General features: G+C 31.9%; 1 protein-coding gene across 4 annotated transcripts in view; it reads left to right on the forward strand.

Annotated features, from left to right (window-relative positions):
* LOC143249285 (kinesin-II 95 kDa subunit-like) overlaps positions 1-14609 on the forward strand; it is a 54347-nt gene that overhangs the window by 10727 nt on the left and 29011 nt on the right. For 2 of the 4 annotated variants that reach the window (XM_076498847.1, XM_076498848.1), the window contains exons 2-8: positions 5462-5510; positions 9194-9276; positions 9718-9819; positions 10092-10216; positions 10635-10759; positions 13102-13185; positions 13371-13450. In XM_076498847.1, the coding sequence (XP_076354962.1) occupies positions 5508-5510; positions 9194-9276; positions 9718-9819; positions 10092-10216; positions 10635-10759; positions 13102-13185; positions 13371-13450 (602 nt within the window). In that variant the 5' untranslated portion in view covers positions 5462-5507. Of the gene's footprint in view, positions 1-5461; positions 5511-9184; positions 9277-9717; positions 9820-10091; positions 10217-10634; positions 10760-13101; positions 13186-13370; positions 13451-14609 lie in introns of those variants that run through there. The other 2 variants (XM_076498846.1, XM_076498849.1) reach the window with 1 other exon arrangement.

Consider the following 14609-nt stretch of genomic DNA (forward strand, 5'->3'; position numbering starts at 1 on the left):
TTGTCCAAGGAACTTGTCATACAGTTTTTGTCCTCTCCTCCATTATGTCAGATACCCAATTCCTTTCCATTATCTCAGGATTCTCTCACCAGTCAGTGTCTGTCCAAGGCAGTACAAGATTTTCATTACCAGCAAGTCATCTAACCTGTGAGTCATCCCTTTCCAGGTTTTTCTTGCAGATTGTTTATAGTGTCCAAGAAAACTGGAGACTGGTGGCCTATGATTGATTTGTCCCACTTCAATCAGTTTTTAGTTCTACCCCAATTTACCACTCTGGTGTACTTTCTCTCCAGGTTTGTAGATGACCAAGGTGGACCTTGTGAATGCTTGTCTGCTTAACCTGATATCTTGTCAGTCAAAATGCTGTTTTTGGTAGTTTATCAGTTTTACACCCTGCCTTTTTGGCTTGATTTGGCTCCAGATGCCTTTTGTCACATGGCCAAGGAATTTATTTGGCATGTACATGCTCAAGTGTTGTACTTCCATCATTATATGAATAACTGGTTTCTGTTAGCTCATCTGAACAGGATTCTGCTTAACACACTTGCTGATCCTGGAGGCAGTATCTTGTCCATTCAGGTGTTTTTTCAAGCCTTATCTCAGTCATGCCTAACCTTCTTCATTTAGTGGAATTTTCAGTATTCCACACATACATTCTGTTCCTTCTCTTTCAACTTATGAAGTTCTGTGGCTTTTGGGGATGTGGTCTACCATGTAAGCTCTTATCTCCTTTGGTCAAGCACATATGTAATCTCGTCAGTGGACTCTGCATGATCAAAGGAATCTTGCTCAGGATCAATTGAAGACTCCTATTTTCCTTCCTTTTTCCCTTTTAGATGATCTGCATTGGTGGTTGGACAAGGCTTGTGTGTCAGTGGGTGTTCTGCTTCTTCCCTCTCATCTAGATTTACATGTATTCTTGGACCCTTTTCTTCAGAACTGGTGAGGCATGCATCAATCAGCATGAAGCCTCAGCTCAGTGTTCTCCAGTCTAAAGACCTTACCATATCAACATCCTTGAGCTTCTGGCTGTATGTCGTGCTTTGAAGTATTTTCTTCATCTTGCCAAGAATAGTCTGGTCATAATGTGGTCCAACAATTCTATAGTGGTGGCTTATCTCAATCACTCCCCTTCCCAAGTGGCATAGTGGTATGTCTGCAGACTCACATTGCTAGAATCTAAGTTCTGACACTCATGGTGGGCAGAGCACAGGTAGCTAATCATGTATCTTTGTGTTTAACTACAAACAACATCTCAATTGCTAAGGTAACATCTGTGCTCATTTCTTTTATTGTCTAACCTTATATCTTTATTTGTGGGTCCATACACTTAGTATTTGAATTGCTGCTTATTATGTTCCAGGAGCATTTAGTTTTATTGTGGATCAGCTTTCCCATCCAGACAAAGTTTATCTCAATCCATTTGTTTTCTGGTAAATATGTCTTCACTAGGGTACTTCTCGCCTGGATGTGTTCACCATGTCTCTCAGTATCAAATTACCTCTATTTTGATTTCTGGTTCTATATCCTCATGTTATGGCTGTTGATGCTTTCAGTCAAAAGTTGACCAACAAATACCTGTATATTTATTTTTTCCATCAGTCTTCTTTACAGGGTGATCTTGATCATCCATTCCATTCTGTATCAAGTACTTGTGATTGCTCCTTACTGGCCAATAAAACTGTGGTTATCATTGACCGCTCCAACTCCAATCTGCCCTTCCATTACCTCTTCCTTGTATGTGATCCTCTCTACATCAACCTCAATTCTTGGGAGTTCATTCATTCCTTCTCATTCTTTGACTTCATGCCTTATTTTTTATCTGGTCCCTGGCAAGGAGATCCATTTTGCCCTGAAAGGTAATTTCTTATTTTAGTTTGTTTCATTCACCTTTTCTCTAGGGATATTTATCAGCTTTAGTGGAAAGTTTTCCACTATTGTTCTTTGGGTCAGGAGTTTCCACCTGCTAGACCCACTGTTCTTCGTATTAAATATTTCCTCACTTATATCTTTTGATCAGGTGTCTTCTGTCTCTTCAATTGCAGGTTATTGGGTTGCCTTATCCAACACTTTTATTTTTTCCTGGTACTCTTATTAAAATTTATTTTTTTACAACCTTTTCCTCTTTTTGCATTCCTACCAGATTAGTAGTCTACATGAGTGTGCTGGTCTTTCAAATCGGAATGTTAATATGTTTCTTCACTGCTTCACTTTGCATCCCTTTGAATCACTGTCTGAATGCTGGATTTACCACATATTCCATAAGATTTACTTCCTTCCTCACTTAGCCTTTAGATATTATAGGTCAGATTTTGTTATTATCAATGTTTCACATATTGTATATCATCATGCATGTATTCTCCTTTATCTATATCAATCTCTCCTCCCATAAACTTCCTGAATATTGAGAGTAGGATGGGGAGTTTCTGCTGATGTAGATGATGAGATGCCCTATGCTATGTCTGATTGGAGTGAGCAGTCAAAATTGAAGTTCACCCCTTTAATTGAAATCTTTTGTCCCTCTCTCATGTGAATGTGAATTCTCAGTGGCTGGGTTTTGGATGTAAAGCTGAACCAATCAACATAAATTCTCACACATGTATTGCAGATGTCTCACTCAGTTATACTCTTGTTCTTTCATCCATGTTATGGGTCACAATGGGGAGGTACTTGCAGATTAATATGGTTCTTCCACTTATGCTGTATCTTGATTATTTTATTATTTGGAAGATGTTGTGCTAGGGGAGGTTTCTGTCAATTTGGTTTTCAGTGAGATGAATTACAATACTAAGAAATTTTTCCAATTTAGAAAGTTGGATTCCCATATTGGTCAGTTAATTTCTCACATTGCTATCATGTGTCTTGTTCATGGATTGGGAGGTATGAAATTCCATCTGGCCTGATGAACTTCAAAATGGTATGATCCTCTTTCCTACTCTCACGAAATAGCTGGGTTTTGAATCATAGTTTACTTGCTGCCTACATGATCCTTTTCCCTACCCACACATTGATGTTGGTTCCCACTGGCCTGGGTTTTGGGTGCAGTTATTTGGTTTTGTACAGTCTATCATGCATTAGGCACTCTACACCTTGAGGCACATTTTTTTATTCTCACCCAATTTATGTACTAACAGATTGAAATTCCCATATTATGTGGTGTGGATCCCTACCCAGTCATTGTTCTCTTCCATTTGGATGTACTTATTCCAGTTTACATCCACGTTTGTGGCACTTCTTTCCACACTGGATGAAGAGTACAGCTAGTACAGAAGTGGTGCAGTCTTGTACATATAATCTTTTACTTTGAGGATCTACTTTTTCAGGATGTCATTTGATACTTTCTACTTTCCCTTGCATCAGTCTCTTTACCTTTTCACTGTGAGATTCTAGTTATTTATGTGAGAAGAAGTATTGTATGGTATTGAAAGTAATAATTTTCTGATACAAAATTATATTTCCTGTAGAAAATTACCTCCTTTCACACTTCCCACCCTTTCTCCGTATTGAAAACTAGTGCTTCTATTTTTGCCCAAACTTGAAGTCATTGTTCAGAAGAATTGAATGGGATGTGGCACGCTCACCAGGAGCATCACACTCTTATTGCTAGAGGGTTATATGATTATTTGTATGCAAGATGCATTTGAATCATTATTAAGTGGCTCTTCTTACCTACCTTCTCCTTCATCATTAGTCCTGATATGTATAACAAAAACTGTGTCATTGCTATCCCCATTTATTATATTTCTTGCTATCTTAGTTATATCTATTTATTTTATTTCCTCTTTATCCCCTCCAGATTATTCTATCCATATGTCTTGTCAATGAATCATCTATAACTAATACCTCTATAAGTTTATTATCCACACCCTTCTCTTAACCATTTGTTTTCCTTCTTTTTGTAGTTTCTTATTTACATATTCCAAAGGCTGAAATCTGTTGCTCAGTGGAATTAGTGCCCTAGCCACTAAGACATTTTTCCTCACCTTAATTTCTTCTGACTTGGCTCATTACAACTGAATCCACGAGTTTTAGTTTTAACTCTAATAGTACTCTAACTTCCTGAAAGTCATTGTTTGCTGATGTATCCCTTACATGATATAAGGAAGTTTAAAGGGAGGGTTGATAAATATTTTAATGATTAGGATTAACTTTGAGTTTTGGATAGTTCAGTGGATGGGACAGCCTATATGAATAAGCAACATTACTGAAATCAGTGAGAAAAATTCAGAAAGTTTACATTATGTCAATTCACAACACTTGAACTGTGGAACAAATGATTCGTAAACAGTTACATAAGTAAACCTGAGATAAGTTACCACTTCTAAAAATACTAACTTTAACACTCATGTTTTATAAATTTCAAATAAGTCTTAAATTTAAATGAAATGGTCATGTATATCTAACACATACTAAATGTTTAAAGACAAGAAGGAGCCTTTTGATCCACTGAGGTTGATCTGTCTACTACTATTTAATAAGCCTTTTCTTTAAAGCCTTTGAAAGTTACTGGATCAACCAAATATGAAGGCAGCTTTTTCCAAAGGTCAGCCACTTTGTTATAAAACTATCTGAGTTAGCCAAGCAACGTGGAGCCTATCTTTAGCATATCATTCATCCTTACCGTTGAAATTATCCCACAGGTTCAACCAGCCTACCTTTTATTCTAAGTAGGCCCTTGAGAATCTTTTATTTAAATCTTGTATTGTGCCAAGTGTTTCATTTTTGCTTGTATCTGAAAAGGATCATTTGTTTGTTTTTATTTCTAATTTTCTGAAGGAGTTCTTTACACTCTTTAAGCATCTTTTCTAATTTACAATTTCCAACATCAGTCACTCCCATGTGGGCTACAAAAAGATGTTAGAATCTATTAAAAACATTTAAAGAAGCATTCAGAAAGGCAGCATTTAATTAATAACTCATAGCATGGATTTGGAAATGAATATCCTTGCATTACTTATTTCTTGTTTAATTTTTGTACAGATAGTATGGTACATATCTTGATATCGAAAACATTTTATTAAGTTTTTCATAAGAAATAGTAATTTAGATGCTTGAAGGATTGGAAAATTTAACTAGTGAGCAAATGATTAAAGAGTGATGTTAAATGGCATTATTTTAACTGGGAGATGTGACTAGTGAGATATATCAGGATAATTTAGTTAACTTTTAGGATATTAATATTGTGAAACTGAGATAATAGGAAGAGGTGATTTTCTTGAATATTTCTTCCTTCTAAAAGAAACTTGATAGTGTACCAAGAGTATGGAAGCTCAATTTTAATATTCAGAAGTATTGATAGTTGAAAAAACTTTCTTCTTATGGGATACACAAAGAAAAATTATGGGATTAAGTGTTGTTTAGGAAAATAGAAGATTGTTTATTTTGTGAATTTGACCTATGAATATTGATTTATAATTTCATGTATAAAACCTATCAGCATAAGGATTTTTTTATCCTTCAGGATTCTGTTTTTCCAAGATCTGCACTGAGACCATAAATCACCTACAATGGTAAGAATATTTTTTTTTGTCCATAATGAATTTATTAACTCATTCTAATCATTACAAGTTTCAAATTTTCACATTGATTTATGATTACTGTTGAAATTATTTTTGAAGAAGTATAGGTACTCACCTTTATCAGAACCTGGTCTCACTCTATACAGAGTATCAAATAAACTATTCAAATTGAACTGTAACAAATAGAAAATAACAGCATGCTGTACTTTAATCTAAAAGGAAAAGGTGTTCTATTTGGAATTGATAAATATTAGCCTTTAAATTTTTGGAAATCATGTGAGAATAATTATTTTCTAATCTATTTACTTAATCTGCTAAAAGTTTAGAAATATTACATAAAATGAGGTATTTCATAAAAATTTTACTCTAAAAATATTTATGAAGTGTAAAGATGTAAAAAAATGCAATATATTTGGATAAGCTTACTTGCTGAAGAGTTAGAAGTGTTTCATTAATATTAGGGTACAATGGTAGAATGTACATGTAATATTGTTGCCATGTTGAAGGTTGAAAAAGAAGTGATGATCTGTATACATGAGAAACACAGCTTATGTAAAGTTGTAGTAGAACAATGTATATCAAAACTACGTGGCGTTCTTTGACATTTTGTAGATAGTGTGATGTTACTGTAAACTGATTAATTTTGAGAAGAGTATGTAATAGCTCTTTGTGATGCTCAATATTTGTACTTCAAGATTTAGGATTTAGTATTTCTAAGGTGAAGATATCCTTGTACTTCATGGCATTGGAAAACAAAGGAATATGGATCAATTTATTGAACTAGAACTATCCAGAAAGAGGTGTGTAACAAGTCATACCTTCAGCCTATTGACAAATGAGAATCTACAAACACAAAAGTCATCTGCATGTCCCAACCAACAGTACATAACATTATCAAGCAGGATCTCTATTTTGAAAAATGTCCCAGGTCACATATACTTTATAAAGTGGCTTCTATGACTCAACTAATCTGATATTGCAAGTGAGTGAAATGAATATATTCATGCTATTTCATACAAAGACGTATTGATCAAGTCACTGGGTGTAGTACCTATGTATCTTGTCTTAAAGTAACAGTTGGAATGACTGATGTGAAACCATGGTCCTCTTACTCTTGATAGATTATGAAGAGCAGCAGGAAGGAGAGATGTGCTTTGGTTGTGACAGAGCTTTGTACAGATTCAAGGTTGTTAAATATATTATGATCAAACATGGAAAAATGAATTGTAATGACTTGGTGAGAGTACAGGATCATTTCACTTTAACATATTCAATCTTTGTAGAAATGAAAAAAACACCTTTTTCAATGAACTATTCACTAAAAAATCCCAGATACCTGTTTTGTGTGCTGGAATTTGGCAAGATCTGGAAATAGTAAATATATAATATTACCAGGGAAAGTTTTTGTGATGCAAAAATTATTTTTACTTTTATCAACAGTTCAACTTAAGTTATGAAATATTCAGTGTAATTATAAATTTTTTGTGCATTAGGTTTAAACTTATTTTAACTCTAATATTGAGATTATTATAAAGATGGTCCTTTGTTATGTGCATTTTAAACCTAAAAATCTGTTACACACATACAAAAGGAATCAAATATATTTTGTTCATGGAAGTGATTCATACAAATGAAATATTATAAAATATTTTAAAAGTTCTGTTACTGTTAATTTTAAACAAATAAAAATACAAACATAAAAGCAGAAATACAGATTTCAAGGATGCAGTTTAGTTTGTGAAATAAGACTCTCTGACAAGACTTACTCGTAGTGCTTTTGGACCTTAAAGCTTTATATATACATGTGTTTTAAAATCTCTCTGAGTGTTAAACTGTGTAACATTTAATTTGGTTTTAAATTTATTAATAAAATAATTTTCATAAAATAATCTTTCTTTTTTCAAGAATACCAAAATGGAAATTTGGAAAAAAAAAATGTTCATATAAAGTACGATATTTTGTTATGCCTTTATTAATGTGTTTTTTAATAGTTAGTGGGTAGTTATCTGCATTTTGAACATGAGATTTATGCTAAACACAAAACATAAGTAACTAAACATAAATTTTGTGTTTCTTCAAGATATATTTGTTTACAAGAAATATGAAGTAATACATAAATAATGTTACATGAATTGCAGCTAAATCTAGAATTTATAAAAAAAACAAAAAAAAAACATTTTTATCCAGTAGGGCCTGTGATGTTTTTAGTGTATTTAATGTTATCTTTCCCACAAATACAGCAGTTTGGTTTATTGAAAGGAAACGTATCTTCATATATATATATATATATATGAACAAAAGGACTTCTTTTGTAAAAATAGTTAGTTTTTTTCCAAAAGTAGGTTACTTTGTTATTAAGGTTTAGGAAAACATTATGATGTTATTTAGTACCTTGAAAGTATCTTTAGAAAATATTTATTCAGGAACTGTTCACCTCTCTGCATCACAAAGCACTGTCATATTGTATGCACTGTTGTGTAAATTCCTGTATATGTGGCACAGGACTTGAACAAAACTTCTACCTTGTCAGTTTGTAATGTAATCGTTAGGCCATAGCCCCAGTAATAGGAGGAGACACAACCTCTGTGTGCAGTAATTCCCATGGGCACTAGCATATGAACAGAAGATAGTTTTTCTTGATGATAAGAAACCCACTTGAAAAAAAAATATATCTCTGAACGACTGGTATGGGTTTTGACACTTTTATTGATAAGCAGAGAACAATGTTTCGACCTTTATAGGTGATTTTCAGCTTGACAAAGAGAATTTGCAACTGACAATTGCTGGACATGTCTTAGGGATGAGAGTATAAGCAGATACAGGATTGTAGGAGGTGTTGCAGTTGTAAGTTAGGTTATTAATTAGTATACATATAAAGACATTCCTTTATATTGGTTTAATTTGTTTCTCTACTAATGATGTTGTGGCAGTTGTTGCATAGTATTTTATAAATTATATTGGTGTTATGTTTGTCAGTGTAGTTTTTACATAGTATAGACTTTATTTTTGTACCTGAGTTTTGAATAAATGTTGTTGAAGTTTTGTTTTATTTTGTTGATTTCATCGTTAATTTTATCAGGTGAGCATAGTTTTGTGGCTGTGTTTATTTGGTTTCTTAATATGTTGAGTTTTTGTTTTGTTTCATGTGTTGAGTTCCAGGCAATGTATAATCCAGTATGGGTGATTTTTTTTTGTGGATTTTTATTTTGAATTGTGTATCAGTTCTAGTGATTTTGAGGTTAAGAAATGCTATTTGGTTAGTTTTTTTTTCATGTTCACAGGTGAACTTAATGTTGGGGTGTATGATGTATACATGTTACATTAGTGTGTCTACTGTTTTCAGTTTATTTTAAGTATTCTTTTCTGTCTGTTTTTTTTCTTTTTTTCTTTTTGTAATAAGGCAGTTTATTTGTAATGTTTTATACTTCATATTAATTTTCCTGATTCTGGTATCCTTTTAAAATGATCTGTCTGTGAAAATTCAGCAATGTATTTTTAGTAAAAATGTTTACAACTTCCATCACATCTATCTATATATTCATTTGTTTTTGAACATGTGTATATGTTTGCAAACGTCAAATTTCTGAAGTTAATAAACCTTTATAATACTAAGATTTATTATAATTTATGTTAAAACTTGCATTAAAAAGAAATAATTTGTTCTAATGTTGCAGTTAAAATCAAGTTCAGAATGTGTGAAAGTAATTGTACGATGCAGGCCCATAAGCGAAAAAGAAATTTCAGAGGGATACGAAAGGTGAGGAAAATTGTTAGTATATTTTTGAAAAACAATGTTTGTTGAAAATGTGTTTAAATTGTGCACATGTTTCATTATAATTTTTGAAACAAGAAATAATAGGGTCAATAAAAGGAAAGTCAAATCTTTATAAAATTTGGAAATAAGCATAGTTGAAACATTTTTCATTTTAAAATTTTTATTAAACATTCACAGAATCAATTTACAAATTAAAAAACCATAATTATATAAAACTGAAATTAAAGTGTGGACCAGTGTGAAACAGTACATAAAAGAACAGAAAATGTTAAGAATTTTCATTTAAAATGTCTATGTTTTACTCTTGTTTTAAAAAGTGAGAAAAGAAATGTAAACCAATTTTGTGAAAGAATTCATTTTGCAAAAAGAAATAAGTAACAAAATAATGTATAAAGTGTTACATTATGACCTGTTGATTGACAGGGTTGTGGACATGTTTCCCGAGCGAGGAGTTGTGGAAATAAAAAACCAAAAAAATGGAGAAGTATCAAAACAGTTCACTTTTGATGCTGTATATGATTGGAAGTAAGTAATAGCTTATTTTTGCATATTTTGTATATTTATATGTATATATATTTTAATTTATAAGTCATTAATTGCTACTCTTAAATATAAAATGTAAACAGTTCTTTGTGGCTGCTGCCATTGACATATTCATTAGCTTCTTCATGAACATTTTATTATATTTTTGAAATGTCTATTAAGATTTTATCATGATTTCATATTCTTGTCTGCTTAACATTTTACATTAAAATATAACAAGTTGTAACAAATGATTAATGGTTTTGTACCTACAGTTCTAAACAGTCTGATTTGTATGATGAAACATTTCGACCTCTGATTGACTCAGTTTTGAAAGGTTTCAATGGGACAATATTTGCATATGGACAAACAGGCACTGGAAAAACTTATACAATGGAAGGTATTACTTCATCTGTTTTAAAACTTCTTTTTTTACAAGAGATATAGTAACAAAAATTGTAATACTGTGGATGTATTTTACTGATAATAAAAACAATGCTGAAGATTGAGAGGTATATGAGGTATAAAATACAAGAAAATGTTGTGAATATCTTGATTTGTTAAGTAGTGGTTGGTTCATTGTTTATTTGTAACAGTCTGCTTTCATAGGATGGTTCAGAATTCTGTGTTTGGTGCACTTATATTTGATTCTAAATACAAAGAAAGTGAAATTTGCCAATTGTGAGTACTACTAAGAGAGACTATGTTTAAATTATGGGTGAAAACTTGCTGTGTTATGTTAATTCTGAAGTATAACAAATTCAATCTTTGTGGCTTAAGAACATGTAATCCTTTAAAACGTATGTAAATTTTCATAGGTGTTCGGAGTGATCCAGAAAAAAAAGGAGTGATTCCTAACTCCTTTGAACACATTTTTAGTCACATAGCTCGCTCAGAAAATCAGGAATATCTAGTCCGAGTTTCTTACTTAGAAATTTATCAGGTGAGTGCTGTTAAGTAGTTAATTGATTACCTTATTGGGGGAGCATTGGATCAGTTAAATTCACATTCTGTGTTAAATTGTTTTGTTCTGAAGAATACCTGAAAAAAAAGAAACATGAAAAGTAGATCATGACAAGAGATTTCTGGTGATAAAAACCATAATTACATGGGCAAATCCTAATGTTTTTCTTTTTGAAATCAGGTGGACTTAACTCTGAAATAGTGAATGTTTTCTCTTGTCAAGTTGCTTTCATATTGTCAACACCAGTGTGATGTCAAATTCTGAATGCCCTTGATGCAATATAACGCATATGTCAACTTACCCAAGATTATCTACTCTTTTGCCTCCTATATCTGTTATTGTGCATGCATCAGGAGAAAATATGTAAGCCTTACACTCTGCCATAAGCCAGATAGTCAGTTGTGCTGTTACCTTCACTCACTGTAAATTTTCAAGTCACTGTTAACTACTGCTGTTAATATTTCTACCAGTGTGGGAAGCTTTACAATTTCTTTAGTCTTTACTCATGTAGTCTGCCTGTAGCATGCAAGGAGATCCTTGTTCATTGTCTGGAAAGTAAGATTTGTTATATATCTTTCATTCCTAAGAAGTTTCTACTGGTATGTTTATATATTATTTCTCAGGTATTGTCAATTTTATTTTTGAACTATTTATGTTATCTGTGGAGGAGCTTATGTTGGATGGTTCATTCCTTGCATATTTATATTTTTTACAGCCTTCTTATTTTTATTATCATTTCTGATGTGTTATAAATCAGTTAAATGCTAATAGCCTTTTAGTAGGATTATCTTCCTCTCATGTTTAGTTTGGGACCTTTAGATTTTTTTTCCCTAATTTGATCCATGAATCATCTGCTATTGTTCTTGTGATTCTTGCAGTCAAGATCAATGTATTTTATTTGGCAGTCTTCTTATGCTGCATTTTTCACAGATATAGCTGCTGATATGATCCATATATTATGTTCCTTTGATACCTTAGCCCATTATGCTTTCTTGCAAGGTACTTGTCTCTTCTTCTAATCTTTTCCACTGACCTTGAAAAGCTTCTTCCCAGCATTGTTTTTCTGTAGAATTTTCACTTGTTAAAATGCTTCTCTTGAATAAAAACTATTTTTAGCATCCAGCAAATAACTTTTATCACCTGCCTTGCTTCCCTTGGCAAATGTCAGTTACTTTTGTCAATTTGTTTGGGCCTTATCAAGTAGTCAAACATGAACCCAAGCAAGTGGAAACTTCTTGGCCCATTCTGTTATTCCAAAGGAGTCGTGAGGTTTCATTCCTGTCATAGACCTGTCTGTCTCTGAAGACACCTCATTTTTATGTGTAAAATATGATGATGTTAACAAAGTCTTCTTTTCATGGCCTTTGGATAATGATGGTGGACATGCAGGATGGATTTCTTCATATTCTTATTTATCCTATCATTTTCTGTAATTAAGGGAATAGTTTTGCAGCTTAAAATCTTTCCTTTGGCTCCATATGGTTTCTAATGAATAATCAAGTTTTTCTAATCTTCTCTATATGCTCCACATTGATTTACATGGGAATTGGGAAAGAATATAACATCATCCCTGTAAACTAAAAAGCAGTCTGGCTTACGATGGAAAAACAGAACTCGCATACATTCGCTTGATATATGCACAGTGAAGAATGTATGGAAGATGATAGAGTTGCGAAATTTTAGTGTGTTTTAATTGCATCAAGGACTTAAAAATTTGAAATCCTCTGTTTGTTAATAGTATGAAATCAACTCAACAAGAAAAAGGTTTGTATCTCAGAGATAAGTATCTTTTAAAAAATTCATTATAATTTTGAAAACATAGAATTTGAAAGTTTTGAATATTGTAGAAACAAAATATGAAATTAAATTGTTGAAAATACTCATTAATTTGTGTAATAAGTGCTTGAACCAAACATTGTAACTTGCAAGTGTGAACTGTCAGATCTCATATTAAAATATGAAATTATGTTCAAATTAAGTATTATAGTATGTGTAATATTAAAACAAAGAATTATTTTAAGATTTCAAGAGACTCCTTTCATTTATTAAATGAAATGCCAAAATTGATAGGCATTAACAGCCAGTTCAAGACAGCTTATGTACAACAAGTAGTCAGAGTTGCAAAGAAAGAAAGACTGGTATGTGCATAGAGGAAGGCACACACACACACACACACACACACACACACACACACACACACACACACACACACACACAAATGATTATAATAGAAAAAATTTAATACTACTTTTTCATCAAATATAAACTTAAAAAATAAAATGAAATCTAATCTATATAATGCTTTGTTATAAATTTTATAGGAAGAAGTTAGAGATCTGTTAGCAAAGGACCAAACCAAGAGGTTAGAACTTAAGGAAAAACCAGATGTAGGAGTTTATGTAAAGGTGAGATGTTTGTAAAATGCAAACAAATATCATTGTTAAAAGTTAGCTTTTGTTTGCATGTGAGTGAATGTTTAGTGTGCAGTGGTATTTTTATTTTTGTGAATGAAACATTAAACAACAAACTGCATGTTACAAATATTTTTTGCATAATGCACTGACTGCACTTTTTTTGTTTCCTTTACAAGGATTTGTCATCATTTGTTTGTAAGAGTGTAAAGGAAGTAGAACATGTGATGACAGTAGGCAATCAAAACAGAACTATTGGGTAAGTTGCTTTGTTTTGACAAGAGAATTGTGGTAAATTACTATATGTTTATGTGGAAGAATAGTGCTATTAATCATGGCTTAATTACTGATTACAGTGTGATAAGGTTTTCTGTATTAAGAATGCAAACTACATTTCAATTTATAGGGTTAAATTTGGCTTTAATGAACTACTCCAATATAAAAGTGAAATCTTATCCTGCTCTAGAAACAAGTCAGAATAGTCCATTAAAGCCAGAACATTACAATGTTTATGTTACCTAAAAAACAAACAAAAAACCCTTGAAAAACAACTTAAATAGTTATTTAACTCTCAACATGGGATTAGTTAATTTGACCAATAATGTGACCTCAATGTACTTGTTTAAAGTCTTTATAGATTTAATACTTTGAACTTTCAATACAGTATGTACATTTTCACAAAATTTGGATGTCTTTCTGTTAACATTATAAGTCTTTCACATATGAAAAAACTATTTTTAGTGAAGTATTTTTAATAAACTAAAACAAAGATTTGTTCGTGAATAAACTGAGTATTTGTTTCAAATAGCTTATATATTTATCAAATCAAACACAGTGGCCCTGCCCCTCCTCTTCCATGTTTAGAAATACTTGCTTACATACATCTGCTTCACTTTATCATGTGTTTATAACCAATCAGAAGCTCAGATTTTCCTCCATGTTTTCTCAACCTATTTAAGGTGTCTATATTCCAAGATTAATCACTTTATTCTCAATCTCAGAAGGAAGAAGGGATAACCAAAAATGATTTTTGAAAAACAATATTTTTATACAATTGATAAGTACAACTGGCAAACTATGGCCAAGAATAAATAGTTATTTATGAACTGTATAATTTTATCGATTTTTTTCTCAATTGTGTAATATTTGTTTTTAGAGTGAAGTAAAGCATAGTTAGTAAGCCTAGTAAATTACAGTGGAATTCTATGATATTGATTGAGTAATTTATACTTTTTTGTTATTTCAAAATGCATATATAACTCAGTAACACTTTCTGACATGTGCAGCAAGGAATTTATAGAGTGCACCAGGATTCATATGGTTAAACAGAAGTTTTTGATTGACTTTATGTTTGTGTTTGAATTCCCAAGTATGTTAAATTTTAACATTTAATCAGAAAAAACTCACTAAGCCAAGTT

Source organism: Tachypleus tridentatus, chromosome 4, assembly GCF_004210375.1.
Source record: "Tachypleus tridentatus isolate NWPU-2018 chromosome 4, ASM421037v1, whole genome shotgun sequence".
NCBI classification, from domain to species: Eukaryota; Metazoa; Arthropoda; class Merostomata; order Xiphosura; family Limulidae; genus Tachypleus; species Tachypleus tridentatus.